This window comes from Natator depressus, chromosome 10 (genome assembly GCF_965152275.1).
Source record: "Natator depressus isolate rNatDep1 chromosome 10, rNatDep2.hap1, whole genome shotgun sequence".
Taxonomy (NCBI): domain Eukaryota; kingdom Metazoa; phylum Chordata; order Testudines; family Cheloniidae; genus Natator; species Natator depressus.
The window spans coordinates 15,448,204-15,468,343 of NC_134243.1; the positions used below are offsets into that span (position 1 = coordinate 15,448,204).

The following is a 20,140-nucleotide window of genomic DNA, read 5'->3' on the forward strand; positions in this document are numbered from 1 at the left end:
CTTTTTGTAACTTAAGGTTTTGCCTAGAGGGATTCTCTATGTTTTGAATCTAATTACCCTGTAAGGTATTTACCATCCTGATTTTACAGAGTTGATTCTTTTACCTTTTCTTTAATTAAAATTCTTCTTTTAAGAACCTGATTGATTTTTCATTGTTCTTAAGATCCAAGGGTTTGGGTCTGTGTTCACCTGTACAAATTGGTGAGGATTTTTATCAAGCCTTCTCCAGGAAAGGGGGTGTAGGGCTTGGGGGGATATTTTGGGGGAAGACATCTCCAAGTGGGCTCTTTCCCTGTTCTTTGTTTAAGACGCTTGGTGGTGGCAGCATACGGTTCAAGGACAAGGCAAAGTTTGTACCTTGGGGAAGTTTTTAACCTAAGCTTATAAAAATAAGCTTAGGGGGTCTTTCATGCAGGTCCCCACATCTGTATCCTAAAGTTCAGAGTGGGGAAGGAACCTTGACAGGACTTTAAGAGGTGGTGTTGATTAAAGGACTGGAACTAAGGAGAAGGGGCGGTTGGGGCACCTATGATTGGTACAGCAGGGAGCCAACTCCTTTTTCTTATAGCCCACCTTAACCCTCCTGTGAGGGGAGTGGATGGTAAGGTCCCAGCAATGGATTGGCTGGGGCACCTGGATGGAAAAACAAGTGGGGTGGAGGGCGTCTGGTAGAACCCTTCCCCTCGGGGAAGTTATTGAATGAACATGGTGTTATCCACGCTGCACACTTTTATCCGCCGGATAGTCCCAGACATCTAATAGTAAAGTTACGGCCTGATTAAAAACCATATCAAATGTCTCCTGTTCTCCTTTCAGTATAGCCAGACAATAAAAAATAATGAACTTTGTTGAGCATTATAAACAAAGTTCAAAATGCATCAAATTACTACCCCCTTGTGGTCCGCTGTAATTATGCATGCTCTTAAAAAAAATGCTCACAAAGCTGGTTGTGATAATGTATGTTCAATCATTTTATGCCACTGACAAGAAGCTGTGCATCATATGAGTTCTCAGTTCTTCTACCCTATCTAAAAGAACCCTCTTACTTGACACACCTAGCATTTCATTTCTGCCATGGTTAACAGTTCCTGTCAAAACGGTAGATACAAATAATTTAGGTTTTAGATACTAGATTTAAGCATTTGAAATGGTTTTCAATAGCACAAATTTGTTATACAAATAATAAGGAACTAATCCATGTTCTGCATAATGATTAAGTTGCACTTGAATTCCTGTTAATATAAATATACTATAAACTGAATTTAAATATCCATAAAAAGGCAATTTATCAAAGCAAAAGAGGAAAAAAGTAGGAGGTGCACAGAAGTTGTCTCACAAGAAACAAACCCAAAAGCTTAGAGAAACACCAACACTACTCATATCCAGTTTCCATTATAAATTCGTCACAGGTACACACGATCAGTAAGGTAGCTATAGCTGCTCCAGCTAATGATAGTAAGTCAGTAGTGGTTGTAGAAAAAGACTCCACATAAAAATATTAGAACTTCATTTTTCACCTTTAAGCTGGGGGAACTTGTTCCCCTTTGACAATATCTTTTGCAAATGTCATCACTTGACAGACAACTTGGCAATGCATTTTAAGCATTTATATTTACACCCATAAGACAAGAAATTCCCATCTAATGTCAGGCAACTATAGCTGGAAAAAAAACCTGGAAAAGAATATGAATATAATACGATTCTAGCTGCTTGAATTTACCACTAACAACAAAATCACTGATGCTGGAGCTTTACCACATACTCTGACAGCATCAGGATAGTGTTGCCAGAAATAAACGTTTGCAATGACAGTCTTCCAGGTCCACAGGCAGTTATCTACCAAACTTAGCTACAGGTTGAAAAAAAATATATATTGTTCATTTAATAATTGCAAAACCATTGTTTCTTGCATTACAGCACCATCACTCATATTGTCAGTTAAGACTGGTGGTACTATTATAAATCATTATTCAAAACTGTTAGATTCAGATTAAAATAAAAGCTTTCTACTTGTCAGGGAATCTTAGAGGATGTAACAGCTATCACCTACTCATCCTCAGTTGAGGACTCAAGTTTTTATATTCCATCCCCTGCTCTAAAACAAAACCTTTCTTATCCACTACTTTCCTTGGCTTAGGGAAGGGATGCATTTTGGAGCTCATCAATACTATCCCTAACCTGCTGGAGGAACTGTAGCAGTGATATGGTACTCCCAGTTCCAAGGACAGAAATATTGAGCCCAGAAGTCAAATGTAATTCTCCTGCAACTTCATACAGTGGGTGAAGTCAGTTGCCCCCATTGCTGAAGCATCTAAGACACATCACCATCAAACTGGGATGAGATGCATGCCTTTGCTTCAATCTTCATTAAAAAAGTTAATTGAACAGATACTCACACTATTAACAAGCAGCAATGAACACAAGCTAGAACTGAGAAAGAACAGGTTAAGAATAGATAAGTTATATGTATTCAAGTCAGCAGGGCATGATGAAAGTCATCCTAGGATAGTGAATGCACTAGCGGAAGCAATCTCAGAACTGCTAGCAAGAACTCATGGAGGATAGGTGAAGGTCCCAGCATACTGGAGAAAGGCAAACATAGTACCTATCTTTAAAAAGGGGAACAAGGAGGGCTGAAGGAATTAGAGTCCAGTCAGCCTAACTGATACCTGGAAAGATACTGGAACATACCATTAAACAATCAATTTGTATGCACGTAGGGTATAATAGGGTTATAAGGAATATCCAGCATGGATTTGTAAAGAATAAATCATGCCAAATCAACCTATTTCCTTCTTTGACAGGGTTACTGGGTTAATGGAGAGTGGAAGCTGTGAGGTGATATATCTTGATTTTAGTAAGACTTTTGTCAGTCCTGCAGGAGATTCTTATAAGCAAACTAGTGAAATATGGTCTAGATGAAATTGGTTGGTGATGGTCTACAAGGTGGGTGCACCAGTGGCTGAAAGACCATATTGAACAGTTCACTGTCAAACTGGGAAGACATTTCTAGTGGGGTCCCGCAGGGTTCTGTCATTATTCAATGTTTTCATTAATGACTTAGATAATGGATAATATTTGTGGATGACACTAAGCTGGGAACAGTCACAAGCTCTTTGGAGAGCAGAATTAGAATTCAAAACACCTTGACAAATTGGAAAATTAGTCTGAAATCAATAAGATGAAATTCAGTAAAGACAAGTGCAAAGTACTACACTTAGGAAGGCAAAGATCAAATGCATAAAATACAAAATGGGGAATAACTAACTAGGCAGTAGCATTGCTGAAAAGAATCTGGGGGCTATAGTGGATCATAAATTGAATATGAGCTAAGAAGATGCAGTTGTGAAAAAACTAATATTCTGGGGTGTTCTAACCAGAGTGTCATATGTAAGACATGGGACATAATTATTCCCTTTACTCAGCTGGAGTAGTGTGTTCAATTCTGGGCACCAAACTTCAGGAAAGATATGCACAAATTAGAGGGTGCAGAAGAGAGCAACAAAAACGATACAAGGTTTAGAAAACCTGACCTATGCAGCAAAGTTAAACGAGGCATGCTTAGTCTTGAGGAAAGAAGACTGAGGAGGCATCTGACAACAGTCTTTAAATATGTTAAGGATCATGAGTAATTGTTTTCCACGGTTACTGAAGGTAGGACAAGAAATGATCTGCTCAAACTGCAAAAAGGTAGATTTAAGTTTGCTTATAATTAGGAAGTTTTCCCTAATATATCTTAGTTAAATACTGCAATAGGTTGCCAAGGGAGACTGGAATGGGCGTCTTTAAGAACAGGTTAGCCACAGTGCAGGGGGGGTGGGATAGATGAGGTCTTGAGCTCCCTTCCAGCCCTACATTTCCAAGTCTTTATAATATAATGCATCATATTATTTGTCTCAAGCTAACTAGTTGCATTGTTGCAGTATAAGGATTGTGGCATTGGGCAATATCCCTGTAAGGTTTTCTCCGACTGCAGTAACCCAAAATTCTAATTCTCTATTGTCTTTGCCTATCAAGGCACTTGCCAACATAATTCTACTCTTATATTTTCTCCTTTTTCAGTGTTTTTGCACTATCTGAGAAAGAGTACACCCCTTTAAAACTGGTGCATGGTGGGAAACACTTCCAAGATATGGAACTGTTACCAGAGGACTCTCAGGCTACCTCTATACCGTGAGCTAGGGGTGTGATTGTGTACACAAACTTGTGCTAGCTCTCAGCCAGCTAACTCAAGTATAAATAGTAGCATAGTCCCAGTAGCACAGGAAGTGGCAGCAGAAGCCTGGCTGAGCTATGTCAAGTACATACCTACCACTTTCAAATATGTTTGTGTGTCATGATTCAGCTGTGACTCTGCTGCCACCACCCATGCTATTTATACTTGTGCTGGCTTGACGAGCACTAGAGTGAGTATGTGAAAACAAGCTGGGGAAATAACACTTCTAGCATATAGTTAGACACAGCCTCAGTCTGACAGAAGCTGCGACAGAGGAAGTATTTAGAAGTGAAGGAACCTAGCTGGAAGAACCAACCTCTGTTAAATACAGTCTGATTAGCTTCTGACATTCTCCTCTCACTGCGTTTTATAGCGTTTGCTTTATTATAAAATTGGTTTGAGTATTTTGCAAGCATCTTGAGTCCATGCATCATATATTAAAAGCTCCAGGATCCCAATGAGCATATTTCATCTCCACACAGCAGTCCAGCCACTACAGCTCCAATGGCAAAAGGCAACCCGGAGAAAATCAGTCCTATTAGCATTGCTTCTGATCACTATAGAAAAATCTTCAACAGCTAGTCCTTTATCCAGAGCTAGTAGGAAGTCTTGGAGTGGCAACAGAGTATTTCATTGAATAAATAATTTGGAATGCCACCATTTTATTCCTGGCCCTACTTCATATATCATACCTTTGAAAAGGTCATCATAACTTTTCCCACCAGAAAGATTACGTAAGAAAACTAGGAAAGTTGGACTAAGGTCTTTCTTTTGCACTGAGACATGCAGTTATGTTGCAAGAATACTTCATAACTAGGGCTACAGTCTGAAAACGAGAATCCCACTGATATTATGGATCTCTTTGGGAACCAACAGAATAAGTGCAGCTGGGAAAAGGAAAAATCTCAGACTGAATACCTTACTAGATAAACTACTGTTAACATCAATGGCTTGCAGTAACTACTGCAAAAAAAAGAAAACAAAACACACTCTGGACCATCTTGTACCCAGGTTAAGAACAGGTCAAGTGACAGATCTCCAGATGCAAATCTGTTAAAAGACCTATCAGCTGAATTACCATTCATCTGGGAGGACCATTTGTCTCAGTCAACTGGCTGTCTTGTTGAGATTGTGCAAGGTGGAGATTTGAATAGATAAGAGATGGTGGTGATGGCCAGCTTAACATCATTTAAGTTCTTGATTTCTGTCCTTGCTTGTTCAGACAAGAAGTCTAAGCACAATGCCCACCTTCCAGTTAGTTTCTACATTAGTCCTACTAGGACAGGATGCTATTTATTAAATACAGGGCAGGTGTTTGGTTTAACCTAAGTTACTAGGCCTTCACAGGATACATCCTGACCTAAGCCTTACACTATTTATGACTGGCAATGCATTGTCACTACCTCTGATCCTAGTTATCTTTTCCTATGTTTGTATTACTATCCCAGCTGGTTACTGAACTGGATCCAGAAGATGGTAAGAAATTGGGAGAGCACTAAAAATAGTGTTTTTCTTCACTTAATAGTGAAGAATCAAATTGGTCAAGATTCTTATGACCTTGAAGCAACTGCGATAACCTTGACCAAAGTTATCCAAACAAAATCCATGAACATATGCATATTCTTCTCACAACTACCAGGACTACAGTGCAAACCCTGGGAGCAAACATCAGAATAAATGGAAATTCCTATTATTAGAAGTATTCCAGTCTTGGAACCAACCAAAAAAATCTGGTACTTTGCTGCATATACACATCTTCAAAATATTCTGGTGCCAAGTTATTTCCCCACATCCTCTAAACTGAAGCAATCGTGGCCCTTAATTTTTTTAAGTTCTTGCAAGCAAAGAATACTGAGAGTCAGCTCAGGCTGAGGATCAGTAACATCTCCCAGAAAGGTTTTGGGAACATTATACTTTGTGGATCTATCACTGCTACTACCAAACTAAAATAAAGTATTATTAACATGCAAATCCTAAAAATTCATTGTGTGCTCTCCCACCATCCCAGTCATGAAAATCCACAGTTTAAGCACTACTTGGGATGCTGAAGAGTCTGGACCAAAAACTCTGTTAAAGTATCCGAATATATACACGCCTTTGGCACCTGATTACCTTATCTGAGAAATGGATGCCTTGTGTTCTGTTTTTAACACTTAGTAATCACAGTCTGTGGTTAGAGCTCAAGAAGCATGCCACATCTTTTTTGGGAAAGAGGAGCAAGGATTTTGCTTTGGTACTTTTAGGGTCTTTTGCTCTCTCAAACACCCAGAAACGTAACATACTCATGTATGTGCAAAAGGCATCCTCAAGACATACGCCACCTCTGGAGAACAAGGCATAGTACTTTCTTAGGTCACAAACAAAAATAAATTTGGTGATTTCAGTTCTGGTCTTTAGTGAACATTTACACGTATAGAATCACCACATATTTTGCACATTGGCAGTCTGATTAAAAAGAACACAGGACAGGAATAGCAAGGGAATTTCAGGTCAGGACTGAGATGTACTGGTTAAGCTTTGTGGGGCACTTGCCCAGCACATGCCTGAACTCTGCCCGAACTATTAGCCTATTTTCAAGAGCACCAATTCAAGTGTTATATCACTCCACCTAAACCAAATGTCTTGCCATAGTCTTATCCACAGACCTACTGTCATTAATAAAGAGGTTCTCTACAAATGTTAACAAAAATGAATTAGATGTATTTTTATATGCTCAAAATTCCAATTAGTAAAAGGAGGAGACACTGAGCACAAATTAAACCACACCCCCTTTCATATTTTATATTCCCTTCCTTAGTCTCCCTCCTGAAGTCACTCCAGTTGGCCCTCAGTAATTCCTGTTCAACCAGTTTAATAGTTTCCTCATATCCAAAAACGTCAACAGCAAGGTAATTCCCATTCCATATCTTCACATCAAAGCAACAGCTAACACAGGGCTGTCTTTCAGACAACCAGCTTGTTTACAGTTTTCTTTTCATTGGCAAAAGATTACGCCATAGTTAACACTTTCAAGTAGATTTGGTATCTAGTGCTCTGCTCTGAAGCCAAGAGATGTTAGATATACAGATAGCTGGGAAAAAGAAAGTCTGTTCATAAATTGATATATCTGCCTGGGTGATAAGAGTAACATTCTGTATTGGTAAAACTAATGAACATGTGTGCACGAAGCAGTTTAAATAAAGATAATCAGTATGGGCCTGTACATTAAATACAAAGTTTAAATTATTTTAAAAATTGTCATCTATTATTTACTTTAAGTATTTTATTATTATTTCCAGGCGCACTCACAATGTGTTTAACACTTAAAGGAAAAAAGATGACCCCTGAGGGGATCAAAGAGCAATAGAAACAAAAAGGGTTAAAAATGAAAAGAAATCCCATTATTTCAAATGTTTCATTAGACAATGTATTTCAATGTAAGCAAAAACAGAGACAAACATGCCAGGTACAATGTATAATATAAAACCGACAGACTTCCTGTAGGTCATAAGATAGGAATGGGAAAGTACTTAAGACAAACCTGACATTTTACAGACTGTGTACTTCCATAAATCAAGTCAGCAGTTGGCATGCAACTATGTAATATCGTTGGTAGTATGAATGAACGTACAAATTATCTATGCCTCACTAATTCTGACACACAGGTACAGACTAGGGGGGGAAAAATCAAATATCAAATGACCCCTAACTTTAAAATGCATATTCATCCTGTTCCTGTAACAGTTGTGACATCCACCCATTTATTTGAGTTGTGTAATTCAATAACCCCTACTTTTCTCAGCACGTAGAAAGGATCAGATAAACAGAGTAACAGATTTACATTCACGGCCATCTTTACATTTAGGTTTACTTTACTCACCGAGAGAAAAAGTGGTTTCTATTCTCTCGGTTTGTCTTTATTTTAAGATGCCTGTTTGAGCTACATATGCTATTTATAATACTGCAAATACACCAATGGAAGCACTTCAAATTCAGGGTTGAATTGGTCCAGGTGGCATTTAAGCAACATGTTGCATGGGAAATCTTGAATTTAAGCAACAGAAAGTCCCAGGCTTCTGGCCAATGAAGGCCGGGAATGGCGTGTTATGTTAGAACTACAGCTACAGAATCGTAGACAGGACTTAAAGACTGCCAGATTTGCTATTTCAGAAAGTACGAACACCACACACAGGAGCAAGTCTCTCCTCAGTTAATCTGGTTTCTTAAGATGTTCCCTTGCATTTAGTATCATCAAACATGGATGAGGGTTTTTTCAGTTTGACATCTCCACTGTTCCACTTTCAAAAACACTATTCCCTGCACTAGGTGCAGTTCAGCCAGCAAGGAAAGGAAAAACTCTGTATTCCTTTTTCCAAGATTTAAAAAAAAATCAGAATAGATCACTTTCAGATTACTTCATATAATCTTTTGAAACTCTAGCTATTCAACTCTGGTAACTAAGTAAAAATGTAATTTGAAGAAAATGTTATAAAAGTCTGTTATAAATTAAGTGGAATTGCACGTGCTTAAACTGAAGCTGAATTTGGCTCAAAAACCAATTAACCTCACCTCCTCACCCTACAAACAAAAAATGGCAAAAATAATTGGATCTAATGCAAACCTCTCTCTTTGTAATACAATCTTAACCAGTTTACTCCATTTTAGTAATGAAACTGATTAATGGCTGCGTTCAAGTTAAAGCTCTAAGTTATAAGAGCTTTCATAAAGTATACAGCTTTATAGCTAAGTCTTGCACCTAATTGGAGATTTTTAAAAAGTCATAGCAATTTTTGAAATGATATGAAAGCAGTTACCTTGCAGTTACTTCCATTTATTCTCTAGTTGGGCCATGCTGTTTTGGGACATATATATTTTCTACTGTACTATATAAACTGTCATTTTTAGGGTTAAGATTTCAGTAAGTAAGTTTGACAAAAATTTGACAGTATGCAGTGTCTGGAATCATGAGATTTAATAAGCTTCACTGACAACACTATTTATATAGATGCTAAGTCTTTGGGGAATTCATTAAGACAAAATGATTCTGAAATTCTTGCTCAGGACAGTCAACTTAAGCAGTTGTTGGCCCTTAAAGTGGACACACAGATCATCTGAGAACACAACCATTATGCTCATATTTCCTTCATACAACACAGCAATGCACCCGAGCTCAACCAAACTCAAACTCAATTCTTTTGAGCACAACTAGCTCTTCCACATGGTAGCAGAGATGTCTACTTCACCCCTTGGCTGGCTGCTTGCGTTCAGGGCCGGCTCTAGGTTTTTTGCCGCCCCAAGCAAAACATTTTTTGGCCACCCTCCCCACTTTTGGGGGGGGAAGCGGGGCTTTTACACGTTTGCACTTTGCAATATTTTGGGGGGGGGGGGGGGTTGACTGTTTAAAATTTTAAAAAATGAAAACAGAGAATTTGTAGTTAGTGAAATAAAACAATTTCCTACTAGTGTACTCATTTTAACAAAATCACAAACAAACAAACAATTTGGGTTCAACTATACACTGTAATGAAAAACGTTAGTGTCTTCCAATGAGCCCAGTTTCTCATAAATTAAAAAAAAACTGAATTTTTCTGGTTTTTATACTGGCATAGTCTTTTAATAATTCAGTGAAATCTATATTTTTTGCAATGGTACTTTAAATTGAAATTAATGCGAGTCCCGAAACGATTTTGAGACATGGTGGACCTCAAATAATTTTTTAGTAATTTCAGTTTTGAGAAACTGCGCTCACCAGAAGCCACTGATACTGGTAATGTTAAAAGAATCCGTAATGCTATAGCTTTAACGTTTGGAGTGAGATGCTTGGGGCTGTACATCCCACCCGTGGGCCCCCAGCCCGATCTCAGACCCAGCCCCACCACCACAGAGGGGACAGTAACCAACAGAGCGGCTGGGGGGCGGGTCAGCCGCGGGGAGGGGGATGGACCAGGGGTGCCCGCCCAGCTCCAAGCCGCCCAGGGCAGTGGGTCCCTTACTGGCCGCAGGTCCTGCCCCGATCCCGGGCTCCGCTCGGCTCCAGCTCCTCTGCCACTTGTGACACATGTGGCGGAAGTGGACGGGGGGGAGGAGCCACATCGCCCCAGTCCAGTTATAGGATTTAAATACTACAATTTAGTTACCAACTCCATGAATACAAATAACCCTTCTTAATGAAGAAAAATATCATCTGATTCAGAATCATATCTTAAAATTTCTTACTTTGATACATATTCCTTTTATTTCAATCATGACACAAAGAAAAAGTCTGCATGAGTTTTAGAGTGCAGCATAACAAAACAAACATTCTTATTTATTTGGAAAGCATACCTATGCACAAAATTATGTTTATGCATTATGGCAAGTCCAGCAGCGATCTCACACGCCATTCTCTGTAGCAGCATTATTTGTGAATCTCCATTAATATGCTCCTGCTCATTGCAGAGATAGGTTTTTAGGTCACCCTGTAAAAAAAAAAAGATGGAAATTCTTATCAACTGTCTAGTACACCGCTTGCACCCAGATACTTAATGAAGAAGCAACAAGACATATTACTTGGTCCTCATTAGTGAACAAGGTTATTATTAGTATTTAAACAAAGTTTGTTCTTAATAAAGAGTCTCCTCATCAAGTTTCAAGTCTCTACAGGTATTCTTACAGAAGGCATCTAAGGCATATGGTACTTTTCTTTTAAGGGTATTTCATTTCAAGTCATTCAGTAGTTAACACTCTAGATCACTTTTTCATATGTATACAATGAACAGCAATAATACTTAAAATGAAAAATATGGCTTGATGGCCTTGTGCTACCACAAAGAGATTGGTGTGAAGCCATCTAAAGACAATATTCTGCAAACCAGCAGAGCTGACCTTGGAAGTGGGGAAAGACAAGCGGTCCCCAATTGGTCAGTTCTTTCAATGTCAATTGCATGCCTTATTTGCCACATTCCTAGTGAGAATTCAGGCATCACAAGAGGGCAGCATGTGGATGGAACTTAAGTGATACGGTGAATAAAAGATACACAAGTGAATGTGTCCATCGGAGGGCTCCATCTGGTTTGATTTATGAGTTTGGATCAGATGTAACAAAGGAAATCATATAAAAATGGTAGAGTCCTTGCCATAAACTCTGCTAGAAATAGAGTCATTTTGCAATTGAGAAAAGAGAGCTTACAATAATTAATGTGTGTTCTTAAACATTCAAACAAAATTAACCAGTTTATCAAAAGTGTCCAGAAGCAAGAATACAGTAATTGTATCCAGTAATAAAGGTGAAAGTCTAAATCTCTCCAAAATGCCACTATAGCTCTCATGTTTGAATTTAGAGAGTTATCAGCACCAGGCTTTGCAGTGCCATAGAGTCTTTGGTATACCACAATAAGATTCAATTCAACGAACAGGTAAAAAGCACAGAGTAATTCATTTCAGGTGGGGCTGGCAGCACCACCTACTAAGCCTGCCTAATTCTTCCCATTACAAGATCCCGTTGCAGTTATTTATAACTTTGCCAGACTAACCACTTGGGCTGAAATTTTAGGTGCCCAGGTGTCTGCCTCACGCTGAAGTTTTCCAAATAATTTCAGCCAAAATGGTTCACGTGTTTCCAAGAAGGAGGCTAAGGTAGAAGTATGTTTTGTCCATCTTAAATTCTGGGGACCATTTTTTAAAAACAGCTCTGTACCATATGCTTCGGAGCAGTGACTTGAAATTTGGCAGTAGCTTGTGTGTCAGGTATGTGACTTTGCCACCCATGTGAAAAAAAGCCTAAAAATTTGGTCAAGTTACAGCCTTTGAAAAATTGCAATTCACATGTGATAAGTGGAGACTTCTTTGATTTTAGCAGCTAAAATCTCCAAAGCACTTCAAAAAACCAAACGAACAAATTCCAAGGACTGTTAGATAGGGTTCCATGGGAACAAAATCTAAGGGAAAAAGGAGTTCAGGAGAGCCGGCAGATTCTCAAAGTGACAATATATAAGGCACAACAGCAAACTATAGAAAACATGATCTATGAGGAAAGGTTAAAAAACTGAGTAGGTTTTATCTTGGAAAAAAGAAGACTGCAGGGAGAACCAGATAATAGTCATCAGATATGTTAAGGACTGTGACCCATTGTTCTCTATGTTCACTCAAGGTAGGACAAGAAGTAAATGGCTTAAACTGCAGCAAGGGAGATTTAGGGAAGAGATTAGGAAAAAATTTCTAACTATATGCAAAGTTAAGTATTGTCATAGGTTACCAAGAATTTAAAAAGAGATTAGACAAACTCCTGCCACAGATGGTCTTAAGTATACTCAGTCTTGCCTTAACATGGAGGTCTGTGGACTAGATGACCTCTCCAGGTCCCTTCCAGCCCTGTACTCCTATAAGATTCCATTTACGCTGAGCATATTTGAGCCTCTCTCAGCTTCTAGCATTGACCAGACTGCACATGCACTATTACATAATGACTGAGCATGCTACAGGAGCAAAGTAGAGCTCTGCTGGGGACTAATTTTTAAGCCCAGCCCAGACCCAAGCCCACATGACTCAATTCTTCCCCATGAACCTAAGTCAGTGCTATTGTCACCTCCTGCCCATGGGGTTGTCCCAGTGGTGGCTGCATGCCCTGTTCCTCCCATCCACCATCCCCTGCTGCGCTGCGTGTACTGCAGAGAAAGAGGTGCTGAGACTCCTCAGCACACTCACTCTGCAGTGCACACAACATAGCAAGATGTCAGCAGCCAGCAGGACATGCAGCCACCATCACACTGACCAGATTGGGTCCAGGTGTTTTCTCACCTGACCCAACCTGGACCCAACACTTGCAATCCGATTTGGGTTGGGTTGCAGGACTCTAGAACCAAGCAGGGGTCTTTCCCTGTAATGGCCACTCTGGGATGGGCACTGCTTCTCTTTTGCTCTCAATGACTCTCCCCGGCTGGACCCCAGTCAGCATGGAGGACAAACCAGCCTGATTTCAATACAGAGGGAACCAAAAAATAGACCAGGGAGTATACTGAGACAAGGAGCCTCCTAAGACAGACTGGGAGCTGCAGAGGAAGGGAGATGGGATGGGACATGGGCGGGTGGGCAAGGAGCCTGCTGGGAAGGGGGAATGCAGATTGGATGAAGAGCTGGTGTAAAAGGGAAACTGTCCTTCATAGCAGTGTATAATACTAACCCAACCATAGTTCTATAATCCACTGAGCCAATATCACCTACATTTTAAGGTGACCATTTGAAGTTTCATTTCTAGCACAAAAATACATTTGTCTTGTTTATAAAGATATGAAGTCGCAACTTCAACACTAAGCTGCACTACAATTGTTATTAAATCCAAATATTTGTCTGGTATTTATCATTTTAGGACTAATCACAAACATATCTTCCAGGAAAAGAGACAGTAAACAAAACTAAGCCCTTCTCAGCTGCTGATCTTTAAAGACTGTGCCTGATCAAGTTTCATCTTTCAAAATACTGGTACTTGCAGTCCTCTAAACTTTATATATATCAACCTGGTTCGTTTCCAAAAAATGAAAGTCAGTGCAAATGATCTCTATACACTCTTGATTAGAGATTTATGCAAAGCAAAGCAAAGGTCTCAGCATCAGCTAACATTGTCAATAGGCAAGTGATAATACAAAGGTACATAAAAAACCAATACCAAGCCAAACAATACCTTATCAACTCAAAACATTTTAGCGATTCATACAGGTTTGGGCAAACAACACTAATGACTCAGTATTAAAAGGTTTCAGAGTAGCAGCCGTGTTAGTCTATATTCGCAAAAAGAAAAGGAGTACTTGTGACACCTTAGAGACTAACCAATTTATTTGAGCATAAGCTTTCGTGACCTATAGCTCACTTCATTGGGCATCCATCAACAGTTAATTTCCAGGGAAGTGGTATTCATACACTGACAGAAAAAACCCCTTCTGTCAGTGTAAACTGCATCTACAATATGGGGCTATGCCAGCATAGATATGCTGACATAACTATGGTACTATAGTCTTTTATAGGCATATCCTATAACAATGCTGGGTGTGCACACTGCTCCAGTCCTGCAGAAGGTAAGATAATCCTACATAACGACTCATTTGGAACACAGCCAGGAATGCAGCATAGACTTATATTCATACTTCTGCTGAAAGGTCACTAGAATTAGTTTACTCAAAGATCTTAACTGGTTGTATGTTATATGAACGCACAAGTTAAGGAAAGTAGCACACAGAATCGTAGGACCTCGAGAGGTCATCTAGTCTAGTCCACAGCACTCATGGCAGGACTAAATATTATCTAGACTATCCCTAACATGTGTTTGACTAACCTGCTCTTAAAAATCTCCCAAAGATGGAGATTCCACAACCTCCCTTGGCAATTTATTCCATGCTTAACCCACCCTGAGAGTTAGAAAGTTTTTCCTAATGTCCAACCTAAACCACCTTCCTTGCTGCAGTTTAAGCCCATTGCTTCTTGTCCTATCCTCAGAGGTTAACGAGAACAATTTTTCTCCCTCCTCCTTGTAACAACCTTTTATGTACTTGAAAACTGTTATGTCCCCTCTCAGTCTTCTCTTCCCCAGACTAAACAAACTCAAATTTTTTTCAATCTTCTCTCATAGGTCAGGTTTTCTAGACCTTTAATCATTTTTGTTGCTCTTCTCTGAACTTCCTCCAATTTGTCCACATCTTTCCTGAAATGTTGCGCCCAGAACTGAACACAATACTCCAATACAGGCCTAACCAGCACAGAGTACAGCAGAAGAATTACTTCTCGTGTCTTGCTTACAATACTCTGGCTAATACATCCCAGAATGTTTGCTTTTTTTGCAACAGGGTTATACTGTTCACTCATATTTAGCTTGTGATCCACTATGACCCCCAGATCCCTTTGTACAGTACTCCTTCCTAGGCATTCATGCATGGTCTCATGAACATACAGGTTATGAAAGAGATTACTAACATGTTACTTTCATCTAATACTGCATGACAAATGATGTGGCAATGGAGAACTTACTAAATAAGGATTGTTCAAAAAAATAAGCAGCCGCCATCCCTGTTTAAAACACATTACTTTAAATAATCTGGACATCAAAATTATGTCTACAGTACAAGTTGCTATTCTATCCACATTTGCTTTTACAATAAGTTTAGTATAAATCCTTTGTTTTAAATCAGTATAACTACTTACAATTAAAGCAATCTGTAGCTTTTCTATTATGGGTACATTGGGTCCTTCATTATAATCTCTTCTTCTGCCCTGTTTTCAATTGCTAATTTCATAAAGTTTGAAATATTTGATATTTTCATCATGCTATAGAATTAGTCTTTTAGAACAGTTAAATGTATGATTAGACAATTGTTTTAATTTGATATAAAGAAAAGGAGTACTTGTGCACCTTAGAGACTAACAAATTTATTTGAGCATAAGCTTTCGTGAGCTACAGCATCCGATGAAGTAAGCTGTAGCTCACGAAAGCTTATGCTCAAATAAATGTGTTAGTCTCTAAAGTGCCACAAGAACTCCTTTTCTTTTTGCGAATACAGACTAACACGGCTGCTACTCTGAAACCTTAATTTGATATGTGGATTATATCCCAAAGATAGGATGCATATGTTAATATATACACTGTTTACCTTGCCAGTGAACGAACACACACACACACACACACACACACACACACAATCTAAAATTTAGTTCACTAAGAAAACAGCATCCTCACTTATACAATTCAGTTTCAAATTACATGTTAAAAAAGCATTGAACAGAACTGCCTAGCTAGCTCTAGATGGCAGCAAGCTGCAAGAATAACAGTCAATATGTTCTTTGTGAAACTATCATTCAGAATGACAGCAACTGTTCATTTACGGTTTGCTCCAGTTGGATTAAAGTCCTAGATTGTCTCTCAAGTGCACTGAATAGGAGTTTGATACCCATATTTAAAATTTAGGGAGAAAAATGGACTATGGGGCTCTCATTTAGTAAATAATTTAGCTATATATGTTTTACATATAACAATGTTTTATAGATGAGCTATTTTAAGTCAGTTTAAAATGCATTTTAGTTTGTCACTGTACACAGTAATTAAGGACTTATCAAAAGGGAGAGTCGGTGCACAGCAAGCTAGGGGGTAATCTACAGTACATTAGCATGCCACATACTAACCATCCATGTGGACTCTACTGCCATGCTCTAGAAGTTCCTTAGTGTGCTTTGATCTCAGATCAATAAGCACTAGTGAACTGTTAATGTGCAGTAGCAGGGTCCACACAGACAGTTCGGGTACCACATGCTAGTGCACTGTAAATTTACAGCCATGTACTGACTCTCCATCTAGACAAGCACTCTGGCAATCTACCTTCCAAGCAGCAATATAAAAAGTATCAGTAAAGGAGGACACAAAAACAACTTGTATGTGGCTGTATAATGACTTTCCTGGGATTCGTTTGGGATGACACGCATTACGTAACCATGGCTTTAGCACTCTAAGTAATGTAGCCATCCCAAACATACTTATAAAGCCTTTATGCCACTACAGCATTGTGCATTTACTAATAAAAAGTTCTGAAAATTCAGGTTGTCCCTGGTCAGCTTAGATCTCACTGTGAATCATGTTAATTTATTTCAATGAATGCTGCCATTTTGCTGCTACTTCTCAACAGGTAGTGTACTCAGCTGACAGTTTGTGACAAAACGAAGAGGTGCTCAGCATTTGACTGCATCAAAAGGCATGGGGGAAAGATGATTTTCACAGTCCTAAGGAAAGTTAAGTTTAATAAATAAGACTTGTGGAAAAACACAAGCATTAGAATTTAATCACGATTGAGAGTCCTGAATCTCATACACTGAAATATTAAGATATCTGTAAAAACAGATAACCTAGCTTCTGAAGTTTTAAAAATGACTGTCAGTGGAAGGGTGCTCTTTTTGTGACTCCAACTATTTGAGACTTCACCGGCAACACAATGTTCTAAGCACATGCAGAGCACTTCAAATAACTGTAGACTGCTGCTGACCTCATTTGCTCATGAAACTGGTAGGCTCCGAGAGAGTGAGTTTCTGCAGAAGTAGATTTTGACAGGTAAGCCAACCTCACAATACAAATTGTAACTCCACTTATTCTAAAGTTTTCTTTGCTCATAATTTAGGTCATTCTATCAAAGGATTTGCTGTGCTAACAAAAAGTTGGCTGCATCTGGCTGGTAATATATTAAGGTAAATAAGCTGGCTACTATACTAACTTGGCACCATCTTAAGACAGTAACCATTTTACCATTAAGTAATTATAGATCAGAAGACTGCACCCAAAATATCATGTAAACTATTACAGGATCATTTAAGATGAAGTAACATATTAAGCACATACTTCTTCTACAGTAACTATTTTAAAGAAGTTGGCTATAATTCTTATTTTTACAAAGTGAAAATTAGGATTTAATCTCTTTACCCAGCCACCCATGTAAATTTACACGTTTTCAGAGTGTTCTTTTGCTTCCTTTTCAGTTCTGTAAGATGAGTAAAGTAAAATAAATTTAATAGCTCTATCACAAAGACACGTTACTGCCAGAAGTGCCATGAACAATGGATTAATTCTCACCCCCAGAAAGGATAGTCACTTCAGATAATTTCTGAAAGCATTACAGTTCCTGCATCAAACATGATTTGCATCTTATTGCTAGAAATCAGTTTCCTCTTCATGCAGATGTTAACACGGGAAATTTATTTTCTATTGACTAGAATTGCACACATTTTCACAAATACTAGTAACAAAGTGAAGGATTTTACTGTGGATGATATTGCTATAGTATATATAATATATTGCCTCCCACTAGACCCACATGAAGCCACTCAAGGCACCAATGACTCTAGCCACCAACCTTGCCAGGACCACAATGGGAACTGAGGAAACTCGAATGGCAGAGTATGCAAGGTTCAAGTCATTGCAAATACCCATGTACACCTAGCAGCAGTCATCTGGGGACAAGGTTAGTGCAGGGCCCGCCACCTTTTCTATATCTGCCTAAACTGCCCAGAAATTCCACCAGCAGTTTCTACTGCAGCCACAGCAGTAGAAGCAGCTTCCAGAATAGCAGACTCTGGATATCAGAACTGTTATCTATACTTGAGTTTTCTTTGGACTGCTACAATCACAGAACTCCAACCTCTGAGGCCCTTCCTCACCCATCCCATATTCCCCTCTCCATTCTCACCACTCCACCACCCTCACTCCAAATCTTACTGCCTTTTAATCCTCACTCCCTAGCCTCTTCCCCCACCCCATCATCTAAACAGGCATGAGACTGAGAAATTAGTTTAATAGTACTGCACATATGTTCTTGAAGTAGTAAATCTTGTTTTTCATTATCCTTACCTCTTCCCTTATGATGTCTGATTAACTGTAAGATCTCTGGGGTAGGGACCACATCTTATTTGCCTGTCTGGCATCTAGCACATAAGTATTCTCAGTGAATCAAAAAAAAGAAAACCACAATACATAGAACCCTACCCTAGAGGTCAGAACTCCACCAGGTAGGCTAGACATTCAGTCTGAGAAACTCAAATTATACAGGCAAGCCTTGTTTAATTTTAATTTACTATATATTTTAATTATACATTTATTACTCTATCTTCTAGATACAATTTTTAGTTTGCTTGGAACAGAAACCAGCACGTGTTTATTTTCCATGCCAATGAGATAATTTAACTGCATTCAGGTTTATGAAAGCCACTTTTTTGGCTGTCAAGCTTACTGGCTGCAATTAAGCTGAAAGTTTATTTTATCCCCTATAAGTAAAATCCTTCTCTGGATTACCTTCTACCAGACCATGATAAATTCTGGCATTAACTGTTAAGTCTCAAACCAAACGAGAGTATAAAAAAATATTTCTGTACTAAGTGAAGCAAGGCAACTTGTACATTTTAAGATTGAGTAATTTTTAAAGTCAAGTTAAATAATTTAACTACTCAGAAATATGGCAGTAAGGGCTGATTGTGTGTTTATTTGTGTTAACATAAGCAGTGTAAAACGCAACTTTCTTCTAAACTCAAACCATTTTTCTATAAAGAGAAAAGATGACTGATATTCTATCAGGGATTCATGTGCCCCAATTTATTTAAATCCAGCTAATACAATCTGAGCAAAAAAGCCAATGATTAAAACAGTGTAGTCATCTTTGGAGGTTAACTAGCATTTCCTCTGAGAAAAGTCATAGGTTCACTCTGCTATTCTGTTTGAAATTGCTTCCATCAATTAATGTGAATACAATCATACTTGTGCACTGAGCTTTTAGGGAAAGAATTTTATACTGGTAAAACTGATTAACAATGAAAAGTTTACAAGCAAAGCCTAACCACTACTTTATTGCTTCTGGGAGATTTACTTTTCATGTAAATTATATATGCACATTTGAGTCTATTTCTGTCTTCATACATTTTGCAATGAAATTTAGGAATTCTTTGAAACCACAATCCTTTAAACCCCTATGTTTGCCCTGTCCATCTGTCTGCAAGGCTTACCATTCCCTGGAAGCTGGGGGAAAAAAATCCAACTCTCTTAGACTCTTCCACAGAGTCTCTCTGTATCAACCTGTCCCCCTAACAGCTGTTGACAACGGACTCCCCTCTACCACCACCACCTTCCCATTTCCTCAGAAGGGTTTTTTAAACTGTTTACTGTTCTTTTGGTCTCTTCATTCAGAATACCGATAGAACAGCTGTGTCACTTTGGCCAGGGGCCTAGAAATACAGCATAGTTCTGTAATTGGCCCCGACCCCGGAAGTGTTTTGTCCGAGGTTGCTTAAACAGGGAGCTACTGTGTTGCCTTCCTGTTTGTTCTTCCGCAGTCACTTAAGCTAGATCAATGGATTCACACGGGAAAGTCTTAGAACCCAGTATACAACAACTTGACTTCACTGACAAGGTCACAGAGTGTTCATAAAATTGTTACATCTCAGTATTCTTAGATTATT

General features: G+C 38.8%; 1 protein-coding gene across 2 annotated transcripts in view; it reads right to left on the reverse strand.

Moving 5' to 3' along the window:
* Nucleotides 1-20,140, reverse strand: part of LMTK2 (lemur tyrosine kinase 2) — a 90,001-nt gene that overhangs the window by 22,998 nt on the left and 46,863 nt on the right. For both annotated transcript variants that reach the window (XM_074965265.1, XM_074965264.1), the window contains exon 7: nt 10,520-10,653. In XM_074965265.1, coding sequence (XP_074821366.1) covers nt 10,520-10,653 — 134 coding nt within the window. The remainder of the gene's footprint in view (nt 1-10,519; nt 10,654-20,140) is intronic.